Source organism: Notothenia coriiceps, unplaced genomic scaffold, assembly GCF_000735185.1.
Source record: "Notothenia coriiceps isolate Sejong01 unplaced genomic scaffold, NC01 NC01_scaffold00011594, whole genome shotgun sequence".
Lineage (NCBI taxonomy): Eukaryota > Metazoa > Chordata > Actinopteri > Perciformes > Nototheniidae > Notothenia > Notothenia coriiceps.
Genome location: NW_011344295.1, coordinates 155,577 through 174,740, shown reverse-complemented (window position 1 = coordinate 174,740; position 19,164 = coordinate 155,577). Strand labels below are relative to the sequence as shown.

General features: G+C 40.3%; 2 protein-coding genes across 6 annotated transcripts in view; both read left to right on the top strand.

Annotated features, from left to right (window-relative positions):
• Positions 1 to 3,532, top strand: part of pgap3 (post-GPI attachment to proteins phospholipase 3) — a 5,147-nt gene extending 1,615 nt beyond the window's left edge. The window contains exons 2-8 of the mRNA XM_010772662.1: positions 382 to 479; positions 604 to 756; positions 861 to 923; positions 1,197 to 1,258; positions 1,555 to 1,691; positions 1,856 to 2,060; positions 2,616 to 3,532. Coding sequence (XP_010770964.1) covers positions 382 to 479; positions 604 to 756; positions 861 to 923; positions 1,197 to 1,258; positions 1,555 to 1,691; positions 1,856 to 2,060; positions 2,616 to 2,679 — 782 coding nt within the window. The 3' untranslated portion in view covers positions 2,680 to 3,532. The remainder of the gene's footprint in view (positions 1 to 381; positions 480 to 603; positions 757 to 860; positions 924 to 1,196; positions 1,259 to 1,554; positions 1,692 to 1,855; positions 2,061 to 2,615) is intronic.
• Positions 3,533 to 7,189: 3,657 nt separating this feature from the next.
• The window catches only part of erbb2 (erb-b2 receptor tyrosine kinase 2), a 26,990-nt gene continuing 15,015 nt past the window's right edge, over positions 7,190 to 19,164 (top strand). For 2 of the 5 annotated variants that reach the window (XM_010772658.1, XM_010772657.1), the window contains exons 1-9: positions 7,190 to 7,473; positions 12,982 to 13,023; positions 15,335 to 15,486; positions 15,938 to 16,118; positions 16,333 to 16,473; positions 17,080 to 17,145; positions 17,253 to 17,368; positions 17,474 to 17,615; positions 17,901 to 18,029. In XM_010772658.1, coding sequence (XP_010770960.1) covers positions 7,401 to 7,473; positions 12,982 to 13,023; positions 15,335 to 15,486; positions 15,938 to 16,118; positions 16,333 to 16,473; positions 17,080 to 17,145; positions 17,253 to 17,368; positions 17,474 to 17,615; positions 17,901 to 18,029 — 1,042 coding nt within the window. In that variant the 5' untranslated portion in view covers positions 7,190 to 7,400. Of the gene's footprint in view, positions 7,474 to 12,981; positions 13,067 to 15,334; positions 15,487 to 15,937; positions 16,119 to 16,332; positions 16,474 to 17,079; positions 17,146 to 17,252; positions 17,369 to 17,473; positions 17,616 to 17,900; positions 18,030 to 19,164 lie in introns of those variants that run through there. The other 3 variants (XM_010772660.1, XM_010772659.1, XM_010772661.1) reach the window with 2 other exon arrangements.

Below are 19,164 nucleotides of genomic sequence, written 5' to 3'. Positions count from 1 at the left end.
CACACACACACACACAACCATTTATAAACCAGTTCTAACATAGTTTTCATACACAGGCTCACTATTTGGCAAGATGACTAAGCCTTATATTGGCCAAGTAAGTAGCCATAAGACTTAGCAGTACAGATAAATGTGGGCTCACTATTTGGCAAGCAACAGTTGCCCTGTTTATCCCATGTCTTATAAAAGCTTATTAAGGATTTATAAAGTGTTCACAACCTAATTAATAAATGAATTACAAACTATTCGTAAACCCTTTGTAAGGGTAGTCTTATTGTAAAGTGGTACCAAACAATTGTAAACATTTTTTTCCCAGATGTATTTTACTGTTGCATGTTCAGACCTGTTGAATTGACTCGTTTGGGTTTTGTTTTGTTCCAGGTTGGACATGTCGCGATGACTGTCGCTATCAGTGCATGTGGACCACGGTGGGTCTCTACCAGGCCGAGGGGTACAGTGTCCCTCAGTTTCATGGCAAGGTTTGTGTTCAATGCATCACACTGATCTGTAGTTAAAAAACACTCAAAGTGCTCCGGTGTTGGCTTAGTTTCACCTATTTGACTGATATGTGGAGATATAACTGATGTATTTTGTTCCTCATAGTGGCCGTTTGTGCGCTTCCTGTGTTTCGAGGACCCAGCCTCCGCTCTGGCCTCCCTGCTGAACGGCCTGGCCTGCCTCCTCATGCTGCTGCGCTATCGGAGCACGGTGCCACGCCAGAGCCCCATGTACCACACCATCAACGCCTTCTCTCTGGTGGGATGGACAAAATGAAAAAGACATTATCATAATAAATACACTGATATCTCTATGTTTTAACACTCATATGCATATTAACAAGAGCCTGTGTGTTTCTATAGGTTTCTCTTAATGCCTGGTTCTGGTCCACAGTTTTTCACACCCGGGACACCTATCTCACTGAGGTAATGATTATTAATAATAATTGGATCATCAGGTTTTTATGGCCAACCTCTTAGCAGAGAGTATGTGATTTGATGTTCTCTACCTGACTGATGTTGAATAAAGAGTCTCCCATTCCAGCCTTGCTAATGAGCTTAGCTTGTCAGTTACATCTTAATGCCGTTACTAAACAGCCCTCACAATGCGTGCCACATATTTTCAGTAACAAACAAGTCAAGATGTTGGTTTTTGTTGTCAGTAAACATGTTTTTTGTCTCTGTGATGATCTCTTCCAGAAAATGGACTACTTCTGTGCCACAGCGGTCATTCTTTACTCCATCTACCTATGCTGTGTCAGGTAAGCCATGCATTTATTCTTCTTTACTTGCTTGTAAAGTGCTTTGAGCACCAGGCAAAGCTCTATATAAATAACATGTATTATCATTATTATTATTATTAATCACTTTTTTTGTCCTGTAATGCAGATGGAAATATTGTGGCAGGAAAACTAGTCTTAGGCTTTTATATTTATAATAACGAGTGAATACTAATCTCCATTTTGTCACTGATGATATCAATAAGTTGCAAGACAAGGAAATATTTTGGTGAATGTATAATGTATCTATAACACATGATTTCTGTTTCCTCTGTCAGAACGTTGGGTCTGAAGCGACCGGGGGTTTCCAGCATGGTGGGGGTCCTGCTCATCTTGGCCTTTACCTCTCATGTGTCCTACTTGACCTTTGTTAGTTTCGACTACGGCTACAACATGGCGGCTAACACATCCATCGGTACAGTGAATGCAAAAAAAATCCTATTAAAGCTTGTATTTGGTTTGGTCATAATCAGTCTGAAGTTTGAGATACTTGCAGAATATTATTCCTTGGTCATGACATTTTTCTCCTTGTCTTTCTTATCTTTCTCTGTGCTTGTGTACTGTTGTTTGGTCTTAAAGGCATGGTGAACCTGCTGTGGTGGCTGTGTTGGTGCTGGCAGAACCGGCGGACCCTTCCCTACTGGTGGAAGTGCGGCCTGGTGGTGGTGCTGCTCCACGGCCTGGCTCTGCTGGAGCTGCTCGACTTCCCCCCGATGCTCTGGATCCTGGACGCTCACGCTGTGTGGCACCTCAGCACCGTACCAGTGCACTTCCTCTTCTACAGGTTTGTCCACTCACCTTTGTGTCACAGCTTTACAGAATATAAGAACTGTAGGAAGAGAGAAAAAGACTATATTGAAGTTTTGAAATTCAAATATATTGCTGCTTTTAGCTTAGAGTGTGGAAAGAGAGGATTAAATACCATATAAATAAAGATAATTATGGTGCACATTAATAGACATTTTATCGGAATCACAATATGAACTAGTTCAATATTCACATTTGGATTAGGTAAAATATTTGGTAATGGAAAAATAAGTGAAAGAATAATTTGATGCTTATTATTTCGGAGCTCCAGAGAAGTCCCAGCCAATAAACAGGATTGCACAGATTTTTCTAAAAATCCTTGTTTGGTACAGATTCTCCAAAAAAAAAAACATCATAATCGTTTTTATGTATTTTCCAACGATTATGTAAACAATTTAAAACAAAAGATAATTCCCTCTAATATCGTGAATCCCATCGCAACTTTAAAATCTTTCGAAAAATGGTTACACTTATAATTTTTTCTCCTAAATATAATAACCTGATACATTACCCTTACTTTATCTCCCTCCAGTTTCCTGATAGACGACAGCCTCTATCTACTGAACACGGAGAAGATGGGTGTCAAAGTGGAGTAGGAGGACCTCGTCACTTCTTCACCCCGGGAACACCCTCGCACCCCTCCAATCAGAGCAGTCGGACACTCGGACACGGAAGTGGCTCTGCCCCACGGACGACATGCATGACATCCATCAGAGTAGACTCTGTTTACATGTTTTTAATCTCTATTTTAAATAATTTATTTGGGCTTTACTTTCTCCATTGTTGATATGACGATTGCTCCACAACTTTTTTTCCTTTTTAACATCAATGCAAAACAGGATAAGGACAATAATGTCTCCCACCACAGCAGACCCAGTTTTTGACCTCGTAATGAAATATTTTTGATGCATATCCAGCTTTTCCGACTCTCGGGCATTTCTGAAATTGATCCCCTGAACCCTTGACTTTAATGTCCCTCTCGCTGAGCGTTGCACTGTTGGCAGTTTGCTGTGGCTGACAATAGATGGCACCAGATCCCCTGCCAGCCCATCTCTGTGTTTGGTTCAGCATGTGTCAGGGTCCATCTGAGCCAAAAGTGGACTGGCTGACACAGAGACGACGAGCCCCTTGTGAAGTGGGCAGGTGGGGTCTGCCAGCGGATTGTTCTAGAGAGAGAGAGGAGGGGGGGTTTATGTTTGAAGGCCATTCGAGCTGACTGTGTTTTTTTTCTTCTTTTATCACCATCACACCTTTTTATTTTTGTGCCTGCATTGTTTCCACTGCTGCTTTTGTTTCTCCTACTCTTCATTATCATTTATATTTCCAGTTCAGCCACCTTAGTCGTTTTAATTCTACGTTGTGACCAATTTGTTTGCTTTACCCTGTTTAATGACTTGATTTTGAATTTTGGGTTGGGATATGCCTGATGAACATCAAATGGAGATATTATTTGAATTCACCTGGATTGCCTTTTAGTGTGAGGAGAAGGAGAAAATGATAGAGGTAGGGGAAATAATCTGCGACAGGAAGCTGGGGCCTTTTTTATTTCCATCAAGAGTTTGAATACATTCTGGTGTGTGTGTGTGTGTGTGTGTGTGTGTGTGTGTGTGTGTGTGTGTGTGTGTGTGTGTTTAGATGTAGCCCATTATTTGGATTTGCAATTCTTGCTGTAATATCCCACAAAATGACACACACACACACTGCCAGCTGCTGTACAGATAACCGCCCCATAATTTCAAATACTCCCTCCATGCCTGCCTTACATACTGTATGATAACATTTGTCAATGAGCACGTTTCTTCTTTCTTATCAACTCTTTCATTTCCACTACACACCAACACTCTTGAATTCATACCCTGTATGTCTTCACCCCTCAGAGTCTCCCTTCCATATGGGCACTTTACGAGTGTGTGAACATTTACGTGCATTTTATTGTCCGAATTTCTGCCCATGCCTTTTGTATTTCTGCGCGAGAACAATGACTGCGTACACGTTGCCTTGACTCAACAGCATGTTGTTTTTGCCATTGTAAACTGAATCACTGTGTGTGTATGTGAGAGAGAGCTGGATTGTGCTCAATCCTTTTGTAAAACTACTGATGTAGGAGCATGTATGTGTGTGTGTGTGAATGTGTGTGAGACAACGGGTAAATGTAGCTTTGCTGACAGCCTGTGATATGGGTGGGGGGGAGAAAGAAAGAAGGACAGGGAGAGGTTGTCGTAGGTTTGGGTGGCATAAAGATTCCTGAAATGATGGCAGAGATGCTGGCCTTATGAGATAAGAAGCATTATATGGTACATATATTTTTTCAGACCAAACTGTTGATGATGATAAACCACTGACATTCATAGTATTGTGATTGGGGCCAAATGATGACATACTGTACATTGAAAAAGCTATAAGAACAAACATTACTAGTTTGAAATCTGTTATAAGTTGAACGTTTCCTGTGAATCATGTAATTGTTCTTTTCTTCACCAATCACCACAGCCCTCTTCTTCCCTCACTCATCTGCTGCCCTCTGCCTGCTGCCCTGCGCACATCACCTCCCGAGTGCACTTTCCTCCACCTCACATCTGATGTTTGACCAAAAAATCTAAAATAAATGGAACAAATAAAAGTGTTCGGGCTTGTTGTGTCTTTTTTCACCTGTTGAAATGAATCTGTTTCACAAATAAAAGATTTGTGGTTTGACACATTTCCGAATGTATATTAGAGTGGGGTATTACACTATATAAATACCTCTTTCTGTCTCAAAACACAATGGAATGATTTTAGAGGTTTAGGGCATGTGTCTTTTTAAAGAAAATGAATACAACTCAAAGACATCTGAAGTATAGCAAGGGGCTTTAACAGTTTTTTGTTAGGAGCCACAAGACAAAGGGGCACTTCAGGAATCCACCACTTCAACAGTGTCATTTTTGCACCCTGATATTAAGCAGCCCTGGTGATGTAATTCTCTGCGACCCACTTGTCTTTTGAGACTGCATCTGCCAATTTGCAGACTTCAACAAATTGCAGCATGCACTCATTGACCGGTATCCTTTTTGCAGCCAGTTTCTACGTTTTCTTTTTTTCTTTGACATAAAAGCCACATTTCAAGCATTACATTATTTTTCTAAACAAGAAATGAAGTTCAAACTGAGCTTCTCATACAGATTAAAGTTATGGTATTCTCAATACATACGTACTTCTCTGGTCACAGGCTGTTTCTTGATTCAGCTTACTCTGGACCAGTTTTGATGTATTGTTTTGTTTTTATTGTATTTAAAAAAGTAATCAAAGTTCGCCTGACTTGTATCTAAATCGTTTTTTTTGTCTGGTTGAATAAAAACCTATTCACGACACGAAAATGGCTGCAAATGAAGGGGCATGTAGTCTGTGATTCCCCCCTCCCCTCTTCAGTCTGAAGGTGCTGCTGACCTTGGACCATTTGTGCCAGTATCATATGCACACATTCTTTGTAGAGGTTAATATTGTATCTAAAAGCACCAAGACAGATTTGTCTAGGCATGTTACGTCTGCTGATTTCAGTACACTTTTGAGTAAAACTTTGTTATATTCATTGATATGCATTGTCCAAAACAAAGCGTTCTGACACTTGAATGAGCTACAGTATCTGCAGTCTGTGTTGTCCTCTCACTTGCACACAGTATCTCTCACCTACTTGTTGACCCCCAACAATTATTCATGTTTTTACGAGAGACAATTACAACCAAGTTCTTGCACCTTTTAGCTACAGGTTTTGTCATGTTACAAGGTTGTTTATTGTTATTTTTGAATAAATAAAACATTGGCCCACAGTTATATCTGCACAGCTGACTTCCTCATCTATTACTATACAGTAGATGAGGCTATACATGTTTCCACAGAGCCTGCTAACTTTTTCCAATACTTGAAAACTCCTCTTGACACTGCCTCAGTGACAGGCTATTCTATGGAAAAATCAAACATTTACGCAGGATAAGTAATTATTGTGAAAACTTGTGTTGTGCATGCCTAAGAGAGTAGCTTTTAGTTTTGTTTCCTGATAGCTCCGTGCAATATGTCGGACTCTGACCCTGGCTGCTGTGGGTGGAGAGAGTGGATAGATTTGGATGAATAGAGTTTATTCTTCCTCCCTCAACTCCTGATTTGTGACCGTGAAATGAAGGGCATGAGAACTATGAAGATGCTCCAAGTCAGTATGATGCATCTCCCTTTTTAAAAAGTCAGCTGTGCACACACATACATAGAGGAAGAACATTAAATATAAAAGTATACTAAGAGCACAACCTTTCATTGCAATGCAGCTAGGGGGCCTCATATGTGAGGGGGGGTTCGAGGGATGTGTTTGAATACAGTTGTGATGGATTATTGTAAAACCTGTTTGCCTATGGATGCTTTGAAGCATTGTTCCTTAAATGAATGATTAATACAGTCATATATAATAGCTTAATAGATAAGCCATACTTTTTTTATGGTTCATTGAATGACACAAGTTTACTGTGGAGCAGTGATGCCATGTTAATAAGTATATTTATTCAAGAACGTTACTTAAGTAAGTACAGTATTTGATGTATTTGTACTATAACTGAATACTACTTTGATTTGAAAGACATAGGTGGGCCTACTACTTCTGCAAGATATAGGATTAGCTGATTATTGTGGTTTATTTTGCAGACAAATCTCTAAGTTTGCTATTAAAGAAACGTAATAAAAAAGCGTAAAACCTTTACTGGCTGCAACATTAAAGTGTTGTATAACGCAATACGGCAACGTAACTCATACATCATAATTAAGAATATGATATGAATCTGAAATATGCATAATAAGTAACTTTACTTTTGTTACTTCAGGATTCTTCCCATTCTTATTGTCTCTCATTCTCTCTAGGCCTACTGTTACCTGTAACAGAGTGGGCTATTTTACGCAGAAGTATGAAGTAAAAATATTCTTCCAACACTAAATGTACAAAGTGTTTTGCATGAAGTTGGAGCAGCAGTGCCCTGCAGATAAGTGAGTTTGGATCCCTGACTGTATATTTGAAGTGAGGGCGGGCTGAGTCAACCTGCCACTCCCAGCTCAGGCCTTCACGGGCGCGCGCCTCTGCTCCTGCGCGCGGCTGTCACGCTTTACTACCAACAGGCACGGAATTCCAGGGAGGAAGTCACTGAGATTGGAAAACGAACAACAACTGTAAAAGGTGCCAAGAAAAGGAAAAACAAACCCTGGTTACGTGAAGAAGTCGGAATACGGCCTTTCCTCGCTGGGAACAGTAGAACCATCTGAAGTTTGGAGTATGGACTAGAGGCACCGCCGCGCCGGGTCGCAGCAGATGGAGGCGGCGAGAAGTTTGCTGTTCGTCGGGGCCGTGCTGCTCGCAGCGACGGGAGCTATGGGTAGAGAAGGTGGGTGACTTCCAGAGCTTTTCTGGCCTTAAATAGCTCCACTGTAAGCATTAAAGACACTCTTTCTAAAGGGAGTATAACAGTGGAGCATGTTGGTTATACTCATTGGTGTGAATTAACTGTATAGTCCAATTTTGAGATACTAACTTTACTTGAGTCATTTTTTGCTGCTATGTACTCCACTACAATTCAGAGGTAAATCATGTACTTTTACTCCAGCACTACATTTATTCAATACCTTTAGTAACTATGTGAAATATAATCAACACTTAAATAAGACTTTATTTACACCTGGAAAACCCAAGCGACCCTAGACCCTAAAGTCCTGCACCTTTACCAGCTTTGATAACACTTGAATCAATATCTATAATCAAAACATTTACTATATTACTCTGAAATTGGCCAATTTGAATAATGAGTACTTTTACTTTAGGTACTTTTAAGTTTATCTTGATGCTAATACTGTTGTACTTTCACTTGAGTAACATTTTGAATGCAGGACTTTTACTTGTAAGTTGTAACAGAGTATTCATACACTGGTACTTCTACTGTTACTTAAATATATGAGTACTTCTCCCACCTCTGCTCCACTGTAAGCAACATAGACACTCTTTATAAATGTAATATACAAAGTGGAGTATGTTGGTTGTACTTGAGTAAATGTTGGAGGTTCAGCTCGATCCACACAGGGTGATATTTCTGGCTGGGACGACATTCCTGCGCGAGCCCTCGTCCTCGAGGCTCATGGGACTTCTGTAGCGCTGATTAGGAGAAAAACCCACCTGTCACAAAGCAGCCAGACTCACTGTTTGGACTTCAACTCCCATATTGCGAATAGCAGTAGCAGAGGTGGGAGAAGTACTCAGATATTGTACTTAAGTAACAGTATAACTACCAGAGTATAGGAATACTCTGTTACAAGTAAAAGTTCAAAAATTAAGTTACTCCAAAAGAAAGTCCTCATTTTGCAAATTGGCCAATTTCAGAAATATATATTACATGTTTAGATTATAAATATTGATGCATTAAAGTGTTATCAAAAGGTGCAGCTAATTTAAATGACATTGTGTACAGCAGGGTAGCTTGTGAATTTACTCCTGGTGTAACTACAGTCTTATTAACGTGATGATTATGAAATCATTACTTTGAAGTACAAAGCAGTAACAAATTGAAATACTCAGATAAAGTACAAGCACCTAAAAATGGTACTGAAGTACAGTACTGGAGTAAATCTACTTAGTTACTTTACACCACTGCAGCTGTCACAAAGTAGCCCTGCAGCCAGATGCACTGTTTGAACTCAAACCTCCATGTTGCAAAGTTTGTTGCACAAATAAATAGTGTAGTAGTAAAAGCAGTAAAACAGAAATATGAGAACCTGCTCTGCAGCTGGGGGCTGTGCGTGCAGGCGAACGTTATGCTGTTTTGCTCAGCGCGTAAACAAAAACAAACCAACAACAATAACAGACAGGGCATTGTTTGCCAAGGATCATGACGATGTCAATTATTCACTTCTGGCTCTAAAGAGGACATTGTCTGATAGAGCGCCACTTGTCACACTCTGAGCCTGAGTGCATGCCAGTAAAACAAGAGCTAACTGAAAGTGCAAGTGCATATACAAGATGTTCGTACATTTATTTACAGATTTTATTGGATGTATAAATGTTACAATGGTTAACAAAAGAGCTTTTATGAAAGTATTTGCATTAAGGGTTTTGTCTGGTTTACAATATCTTTGCAGTTAGTAATTTTAACATCAGATCATCATTGAGAGCTTCAAACCAGGGTCCAGTAAGTGAGTAGTCCATGTACAGAAACATTTTTGGTAATGGTTTGAGCGTTACAACTAATTTTTAAGCCAAAATGCCAAACATTTCATGATTTCAGCCTCAGGAATGTAATGCTTTGCTGCGTTTCCTTCTCTTGCAATGCAGCAAGCTTTATATGTTAAGTTTTATAGACAAAACCGTTAACTCAACCATTCAAATAATGTTTATTTACAGCACTAGTGGTTGCACAGTCCTCCATATTGATAGGCATTTATTTTAAGTGGAGACACACATCAATACGCCGGCTCAGATGATTTTAAAAGCATTTAATACATCACAAGCTATTGGCAAACATATTGACATCAATAACGCTGAAAATCCTTTCTGTGGTCTTTATTGACATACTGGTCAGCTTTTATCAACATGCCCCGTGAGGAAATAGGCCAGTGCATGATAAAAGAAAAACGCACCAGGTTTTAGTTTTGGTCCTCTTTCTGAGTACAAATAATATTGTAGTGGCGCTTCATTGTCTTTCATTTGCTGCTACCCCCACCACAACTTAACACTCAAACAAAGCCAATAGTCTCATCTGAAGTGATTTCCAAATACAACTGCATTGTTTGTGCGAACAGGTTGGTGCACTCTGCTGCACCGTGTCGATTTCTGAAGCATCAGTTCAGCTGTGATCGCTCTGTAACGGCCACAACGCCTCACGCACTAGTCTTACTTTCAGTCATCAAGTATTGTTTTTACACAAACACACACACACACACACACACACACACACACACACACACACACACACACACACACACACACACACACACACACACACACACACACACACACACACACACCGAGCACACACACACCCCGTGTCCAACTAGTATACCATTTCAAAGGTCAGGACTCTTGTTTGGTGTTTTGTCTTCCAGTCGTTTTAATTAATTATTTTATTGCCACCGCCTGTTCCTGAGGGAGAACAATATGTTTGTGTCTGCGTGTTTTGTGTGTGTTCGCTGGCCCCAGTATCCATCCACAGAGTTCATGTCCTCGTCACACTCCAGTGCTCCAACAGAGTGAAACTCAGTGAAGTGATTAAGTCCTTCTGGCCCTCAGTAGCAGGTCAGACCAGCCGGCCGTGACCCTCAGTCTCTGTGTCAGTGATCTAACTCACTCCGCTGGGCAGTGGACCAGAGCAGAGACTTTCAACTCCTTTTTCTATGTTTCTCAAGGGTTTTTGAGTTATAAACAGGGCTATTTTCTCAATCTGTATCATATGGTCGATATAAAGTCAAAATAATTGTTAAAAATATCCATTCAAGTTTCTTAAAATCCATAGGGTTGTCTTTAAATCTCTTCCGTTTTCAGTCTAAATCCATAAAGATAATACATAATATAAAAGCAGGAAATGTCCATGTTTAAGAGGCTGAAAGCATTTTCTGATAATAATGATGATTCATATATATTATTTATAATAATAATCCAATACTTAATACAACTAATCTTGTGTTCAAATGGTCCATTGAAGGGGTCTTTTGGTACAAAGCCAATACAAATAGGGCCTTGTTTTTGGTGTCTAAAAAACTAAACATTTCTCATGAAATAAAATATGGTTTACTGAAATTACCCTCCAAAAAAATCATACAGTCAAATCTTTGAATAGAAAATGTTTAAGACTGCAATTTGAAAAGGACAGAATAAAGTTTTACTTGCCAATGTGGTGCATAGATATACATCTGATTATTCAGGCATAACGGTGTTATGCCCACCGAGATATGCATGCACCTCAAGACATTTCAATGATCTGTACGTCAAAGTACGGTTTGGAAACTATATAATTTCCTTTTGGAGGGCATGCATAACACGGCAAAAACCAGAGCCTCGCTGCGGGGAAACATTGGCGCTATTCCGAATTTGTTCTAATCTGTCAAAATGACAGACTGCTTTCAGTTTTTCCGTCATTGTTAAAAAAGATATTCGGTTAACGCGACCACTGCTGTCCCAGCAACATCAGTACCAAGCGAGAGAGTCTTTTCCACAGCAGGGGTATTGTAAACGCTCAAACATCCCAGCGTCTACCTGGAAATGTGGACATGCTCATATTCCTAAAAAAAAACCTGTCTGATGAAGCTGAATGAGTGAGTTAGTGAGTTTTAGTTGAGTTACTTGAAAAACTAAAGTGAAACTTGATTTATTTTATTGCAGGGTCTGATTATTAAATGTCCTTGTTTATTTGTGAGATGCAGTGGCACAAAGAAAATGCCTACTTTGTTTGGTAGTACTAGTAGGTAAAGAAACACTGGTTGTTCTTGTTCCAGTCTGTTACTGTCACTTTGTTTTTGACACTTTAAAATACTACTATCCTACAAAAATGCTGAAGAAATCAGATTTATTATTTAATAAAGATTTTTTTTTCAAGTAAAACCATTTTTTTCCCTCGTAAATACCGTACCGTGGACTTGTTATCGCGATATTATCGTAGGCTACCGTGAGTTTTTGGTATCGTTACATCCCGAGTGATTAGCATCAGAAGATGTTTTCTTCTCTTTGAAATGCACTGAATTTAAATGCAGATGCTTTAAAGCTGTAGTAAAGGTGTAAAACAGTGCGGGACACATTGTGATTTAATAGTGTTTGTGGTGTTTGAGTCTACGCGTGACAGGCTGATTGAGAGAGCAGTTCAATGGGGCTCCGATACAGTGCGGATCCTGTTCTGCTTGTCTGTTGAGCAATACCTGTTTTCTCTTCCTCGGCTGTAGAGTGAAGAAAAGAATGTGTTCAGGGCTTTGGCTCAGGGAGAAGAAATGTGAAGTTTATGCAAGAAGCGCTAGGAATAGCATTGTGCTAGAACCAGGACGGACATGTTAAATCTGCAGGATCATAACAAAGTGACGGAGAAAGTCCTGGTGGATCAGCCTGTTCTGTTTGTGTTGAGATTTGGAGGAATCTGATCCATCAGAGAGCTTGATTCTTCTGTTGTGTCACACTGCTGCTCCTCCATGGTGCAGTCTCACTCCTGCAGGAGCATCGCTGCTACCGTGTTTCTGTTACCAGCGTACACATACTGGTAAACACACACACGCACGCACACTCCCTGTGCTAACTGGCACTACGCCACTAACAGGTGTGGCTTCAAGCTGGCTTTCAGTCTGCAGACAGTCCCCTCAGCACAGTGTTGCAGGACACAGATTAAAGTCGCTGTCTCATCTCTTGAAGAAAGCTAGGTCAAGTCACAGTTACTTCTTAGAAGACACCAAAATAAGCAATTTCTCCAATAATGTAGAAAAAAAACATTTAAACAGTGAACCTCTCCTTGAAGGTATTGCACTCTGTTTATGCACCAAAATAACCACAATATTAGTTACCCCAATATATATGAACATAAAGCGTCTCCCGAGCTCTTTATGACGACAAACCTCTGTGTCGTCCCGTCCTCAAGTGTAGTTTGGAAAAACAAAAAAACACATTTTCTGCTGGACAGCATATAATACAAATAATTGTCTTTGTTTGAAGTTCTTGTAATGCATAAAACCTGCTTCTGCATGAATGCTGTATTGTTGTAATTGAAGACAAATCAGAAATAATTGAAAAAAATGTAAATTGTTAGAAGCTTGATAATCAGAAGCTTTACTGAAGACAGACAGTCACAACTGTAATCAATTAAAGGATTAAAATGTAAAAGAAGAAAGGCATCAAAGTAGAAATTCTCTCTCGTTCTTTGTCTTGTTAACCACAGAAACACCTGACCAGAGGACGTTTCCAGAGCCAGGTGTCCGCGGTACGCTGAGCAGAAGCCAGCTCTAACTCATTTAACTTTGAATGTCAGTGGCAGTCACTAGTTGTGTGTGTGTGTGTGTGTGTGTGTGTGTGTGTGTGTGTGTGAGCCGGACACAGAGATCTGAACTGAACTACAACGTGCTCCCCCCAACTCACTGGGGGAATACAACTATGTGTGTCATCTTTTAGATATGCTAAGACACATTCCTGTGAAATGACACTTTCCAGAGTCCAAAGAGAGTTGGGCAACGACACGTACACTCTGTGAAACTGAGAGAAAGAAATGAATGGGGGAAGAGAGGGGGGAAGTTTTAAGATGAATGGCTTTTAAAGAAGGTAATGCAAATAAGTTGCGAGTGATTTTGAAAGAGTAAGGCATTGATAGTGTCATGACAGTGAGCAGCACAGTTAGTGATAAAAGAGGGATAATTTTAGGCCACAGGGATGAAGGGGTGGGCAGCTCCTCACAAGGCCACTAATACACACACACACACACACACACACACACACACACACACACACACACACACACACAGCCGTTGCTGAGAGACTTTTGGAGAGCAAACAACGAGGAGAATAAACGGAGAGGAAGCTGAGAGCTGGCTTTACACACATTTTAGAAATGGAAAATCTGCCCCGTTGTACTTTCTGTTACGGTACATTTACCTAATCCCCAGTGCTGACTGTGTGTGCGTGTGTGTGTGTGTGTGTGTGTGTGTGTGTGTGTGTGTGTGTGTGTGTGTGTGTGTGTGTGTGTGTGTGTGTGTGTGTGTGTGTGTGTGTGGAGTCAGATTTGGTTTCTGTTTGGATATTCTGTCTTGTTAACAATGATTTAAACGCTGGAGCATTAAAGCTAGTCTCCCCTCTTGGCGAAAAACTATTTTCCATGATGACACCACTGAAGGAGACAGTGATTAGTCATTTGATTTGATATTTGACCCAAGCTGCAACCGCTGGGTATGTATTTTAGGCCGCCGGTTGCTCAATTAATCTTAGACCCTTTTGCCGCAGTAGTTATCAGATTTTAATGTGGACCCTATTGACACTTTGTCACCTTTTACTTCTTAAATAAGTGGCAGACGTGATACCAGCATGTCTTGAACACATATCTTCTGAACTCTGTTGAACCCCAGTGTATCATTAAAATCAAACTCCTCACACGTGCCTGAACTTCCCGCTCCTCCGGTGATGTCCATCCATCCAGGGGGGACGGAGATAGCACAGGGGGGGAGGGGGCTTGAATTGGGAAAGTCGGTTGACTATTGAAAGACTGTTGGAGGGGAACCAGAGGAAGTAATTTATAACCTCAGCAGAGGAGGGTCTGTCCACTGTGTGAATGCCTGCTAAAAGCATGGCAGCTATGTGTGTGTGTGTGTGTGTGTGTGTGTGTGTGTGTGTGTGTGTGTGTGTGTGTGTGTGTGTGTGTGTGTGTGTGTGTGTGAGGGCGGGCCCCTGTGAATTGTATGACCCTGAATTATACAGTCTATCTGTGTGACCCACTGCGGGGAATCTGTGCTCTGTGCTGAAAGTGGAAACTATATCACACACACTAAGAGACAGGACTGAGGCGTGCATGTGGTTTGTGTTTCAGAGAACCCATTCAAGGCCACGTATAGATACATAGTCAACATATGTGGAATTCTAACAGTCATTATTCAGAGATTCAACATGGTCCTCTGGCTGTTATTATGAATGTGCATTTAAAGATTTTGTTTATAAATTGCTACTTTCCAAGGTTACACTTGAAGTTTAGAGTCAGCAGGGTCACTTTCTATTCTTATGTATCACAGCGAAGTGAGAGCTGCCAAAATCTATTTTATAGCTGCAAAAAAAACTATTTGTTTTATTCTGATTTGAATTAATGAATATTTTAGTCTAAAATATATTAAACAAAAACTTTCACTTTTGAGTTACTGAGATTTTTAGTCTTTTTCCATTGACAGTGGGATCTCTGTCAAAATTAAAACATATTGAAAGACAACCAATCAGTATTTTGAGATGAACCTTTTTATTTTTACGAAAAATAAAATGACAGAAACCTCCCCTAAGAAAAACAAACATCTACGTACCCAGCAAATTGACTTAAGCTGATATAGTCCTTTAATCACCCAACCCCAGTGTATAGAAACATTTACAGTTGATTAGAGTTAGACGTTTGTTCCTTTGGTGTGTTTAAACATTAATTCATATTGAATATGCTGTCCAAATCATTTTTAATAACAACAGCATGAATATAGGTTTTCACAGTGTTTTAGGTGCAGGATGTTTATTTTATTCATTATTTTGTGTTAAATGTGTTGTCTATGTTGCAGTATGCCTGGGTACAGACATGAAGCTGGACCTGCCCTCCAGCCTGGAAAATCACTACGAGACCCTGAAGCTGCTCTACACCGACTGCAAGGTCGTCCACGGCAACCTGGAGATCACTCACCTTCATGGAAACCCGGACCTCTCCTTCCTCGAGGTAAATACGGAGAGTGGGTTTTTGGCTGTATTTGAGTCCATAATAGGCATATTCAAATCTAGACCTCTCCTTAAGAGTGTGGGGGTTTCTGTCTGTAATAATGACGGCATTAAATGACACAAATAGACCCATTAGTTATACAAAAATAAGACATAGTTTGTTGATTATTATGTCTTGATCCAATAGTTTGTAATTTGTTCGTCAAATTATTTTCTGTATAGTCTGTTATCTATCATATTGTGAATGGTTTACAATATTTATGTTGGGCTGAAATAAGCCCAATGGGTTTTTTCTGCATCTTCTTGCACGTTATATATTATTTTTGTTTATTTTTAATTGTGCAAGTAGACTTAAGGAAAGTATTAAACTGCATTGCTGAGTTAGCTATGATTTTTCCACATTTTTTGTTGCCACATGACACTCATCCTTGTGTTTCTTCTTCTGTCTGCAGGGGATCGTGGAGGTTCAGGGTTATGTACTTGTAGCCCATTTGTCAGTGAGTGTGTTGCCTTTGGACAACCTTCGCATCATCCGAGGCAGCCAGCTGTACAACTCCAACTACACTCTGGCTGTGCTCGATAACACTGTGGGCGGATTGGGGCTCAGGACGCTGCGGCTACGTAGCCTCACAGGTCAGATCATAAGAAAGTAGAGATCAGAGTGTGTATTCAAGTTTCCTGGACTTGTTTATTTGATCAATATCTTCAGCTTGAATGGGATAAGACATGTTTTGGGCTCCTGTTCATTGTTTGATTTGTAGCGCAGAGGAGTTGTGTGCCTTGTTTTCATGAAGCATCTGTCTTCTACTCTAACAGTGTGTTAATGAGTGTATTGTCTGTCCTGCAGAGATCCTGTTGGGAGCTGTGTATATTTGGGGGAACCCCCAGCTGTGCTACCCTGACCCCGAAAACATTGTTTGGAGGGACATGTTGGATAAGCCAAACACATACGCCGATCGGCACCGACTGCAGGGACGGGCCCCCAATTGTGAGCAGCTGACCGACTGATTGAAATATGTTAAACATCAGTGTTAGTGTTGTCATTGTCTGTATGAAGTATGCACAAACCAGTCTCTCTGTTAATCACACACACACACACACACACACACACACACACACACACACACACACACACACACACACACACACACACACACACACACACAAAACACACCCAGGCAAACAACAGTATGTGAATTACTGCAGTGCATACACAAAACGCCTTACTTATTTATTTGTATGCACTATATGCAGCTTATTTATATTAATATTGTATTGTTGATTGTATTTTTTTGCATTTCTTTAGTTTTTATTGTTAGTTGTATTGCTTTTATTGCTACAACGTTGATGAGCCAAAACCACACAGCTTTACCCCCTTATACGTGTTTTGATTCTTTAAAAATAAAATAAAATGTTAGCTATTCTATTTGACTCTTTTCTATTTGAACATCCGCGTAGCAGTTCTGATTCAGTATACTGACGGCTAGATGCAGGCCGAGCCGTAGACACGTTTTTCCTGTTTTTATTTTGTTAAATTGTTAAATTGTGCTCGCTCTGATTTGTTGTTGTTGTTGTTGTGCTCCTTATGGCTCAGGTCCCAGTTGTGCCTCTGTTTGTGGGAAAAGCTGCTGGGGAGAAACGGCACAGGACTGCCAGACCTGTGAGTAATAAAATAATGTGCAGAGCATGGCAGTGACATTAAATAATTGTTGCTGGAAAAAGTCCTGAGCAGGTGCAGAAAATTGATTTTGTCGTCTCCGTTTAAAGTGACACAGATAAACTGTGCGTTTGGCTGTCAGCGCTGTAAAGGTCCCAATCCCCATGACTGCTGTCACACACAGTGTGCGGCCGGGTGCACAGGGCCCAAAGACTCAGACTGTCTGGTGAGTAAACACACACTCTCCGTCACAACACATGTATTTATCAGATCATTGTTGTGGTTACTGCAATTTCTGTCATCATCATTTCCTCGTTCCTCTTCGCTCCAGGCTTGCCGTCACTTCAACGACAGCGGTGTGTGTAAGGAGAACTGTCCTCCGCCCACCATCTACGACCCTGTCACCTTCCAGACCAAACCCAACCCAAACAAGAAGTTTAACTTTGGAGCAACATGTGTGAAGACGTGCCCCTGTGAGAAACGATTTTAAATGAACTGTATTTATCCAGAGAAGCTTCCGCTCAGCTTTAGCCACTGTGCAGTTTGACTTGTTTACCTGGTGATCCATTTTTGAGGAGAAAATAGAATTTATTCAGGTTCCTTCACAAGATTTTCACAAATACAGAAATACAAACCTAGCATTCTAACAATTCTATTCTTAATACTTTGACGCTAAAGGTTACAATTTTCTCACTTCATAATCATTTTCTTTTTGCTACAAAGACGCCCCTTTGATCACTTTGTCTTATTGTCTGCAGATAACTACCTGGCTATGGAAGTAGCTTGCACTTTGGTTTGTCCCAAAACCAACCAGGAAGTTATCGTCGCCAACCCTGAGGGAAACGAGCTGCAGAAATGTGAAAAGTGTGAAGGAGACTGTCCCAAAGGTGAGAGTCATTTAGTGCTTGTAGGTAGATTTGCACATGAGTAAATCTGAATCCTTTAACACCTCCATTGATTTGGTAAAGCACGAGATTTGCAGCATTAATGTGCTGTGCAAAAATCTGCAGAAACTGTGATGCTAAAGGTTTACCTGATAAAGCGACGACTGTGTGTAAAAAGTAGCTTTCCATGTTTCCAACACAGGAAAAAATTACTTCTCACTTTGTGGCTCACATGTTACATAACGTTCATGTGTAATGTTGTTGAGTAACTTGCATTCTCCTTGTGCATGTCATGGTGCTTCAGTGCAGGTTATTGTGATTTGCAGGGATGCTCTTCTGCATCACATGCAGACTGTAGTTGAAAGTGAACCAACCTGTTTCTGCAGCAACTTGTTGTTGTTACCGCGATTTGTCTCGTGGTTCAGAACATTTAGAACTTTATTATCAAGCTCTGTTGTGATTGTGTCGCGCCCAAAGAAAAATGTTTTTTTTGTTAAGTGATACAAGACAGAATAATATGATAATCTCCGCGCTACGGGTGCTCCGTGCATGCAGGCAGTGACATGTAATATCCAAGGATTAGAGACTGTTGGATGCTGCTGTTTTGAGCATTGCAATATATTTATTTTCATTATGTTATTTATTTATTATTATTTTTAGGCTCAGCAACATTTGTTGTCAGTTTGTATAGGTGTTGCTATCTGCTTTTTTTAGCGTGCTTCTACAATCAGAGAGTTACAAGGGTCTGTAAATGCAATGAAAACATTTGGCCACAGCAAATCATTTATATTAAAAGTGTAATTTTTACTTTTGAATACTTCAGTACAAAGCATGTATTGAATAATTTAAGTGATATATGTGTACACATATACATCATTAGTCAAAAAAGGGCTACATTTGATTGAATTATAAAAGGTATATTTCGCAGATAAACCTATTAACCCCTTGAAAAAAAAACCCGGCTCTTTTGAACGGCTCTCGCAAAGGAACGGAGCCTTAAAATCCGGCTCCCTTCAGAGAGCCATAATTCCCATCACTAATAGCCAATAAAACGCGAGTGTTACGAAGTGATGTCACTATGTTATGGAAGTGAACAAAGGAGTCTAATTCAAGGTGTTTTAGGCAGGCGAGAGGGGGG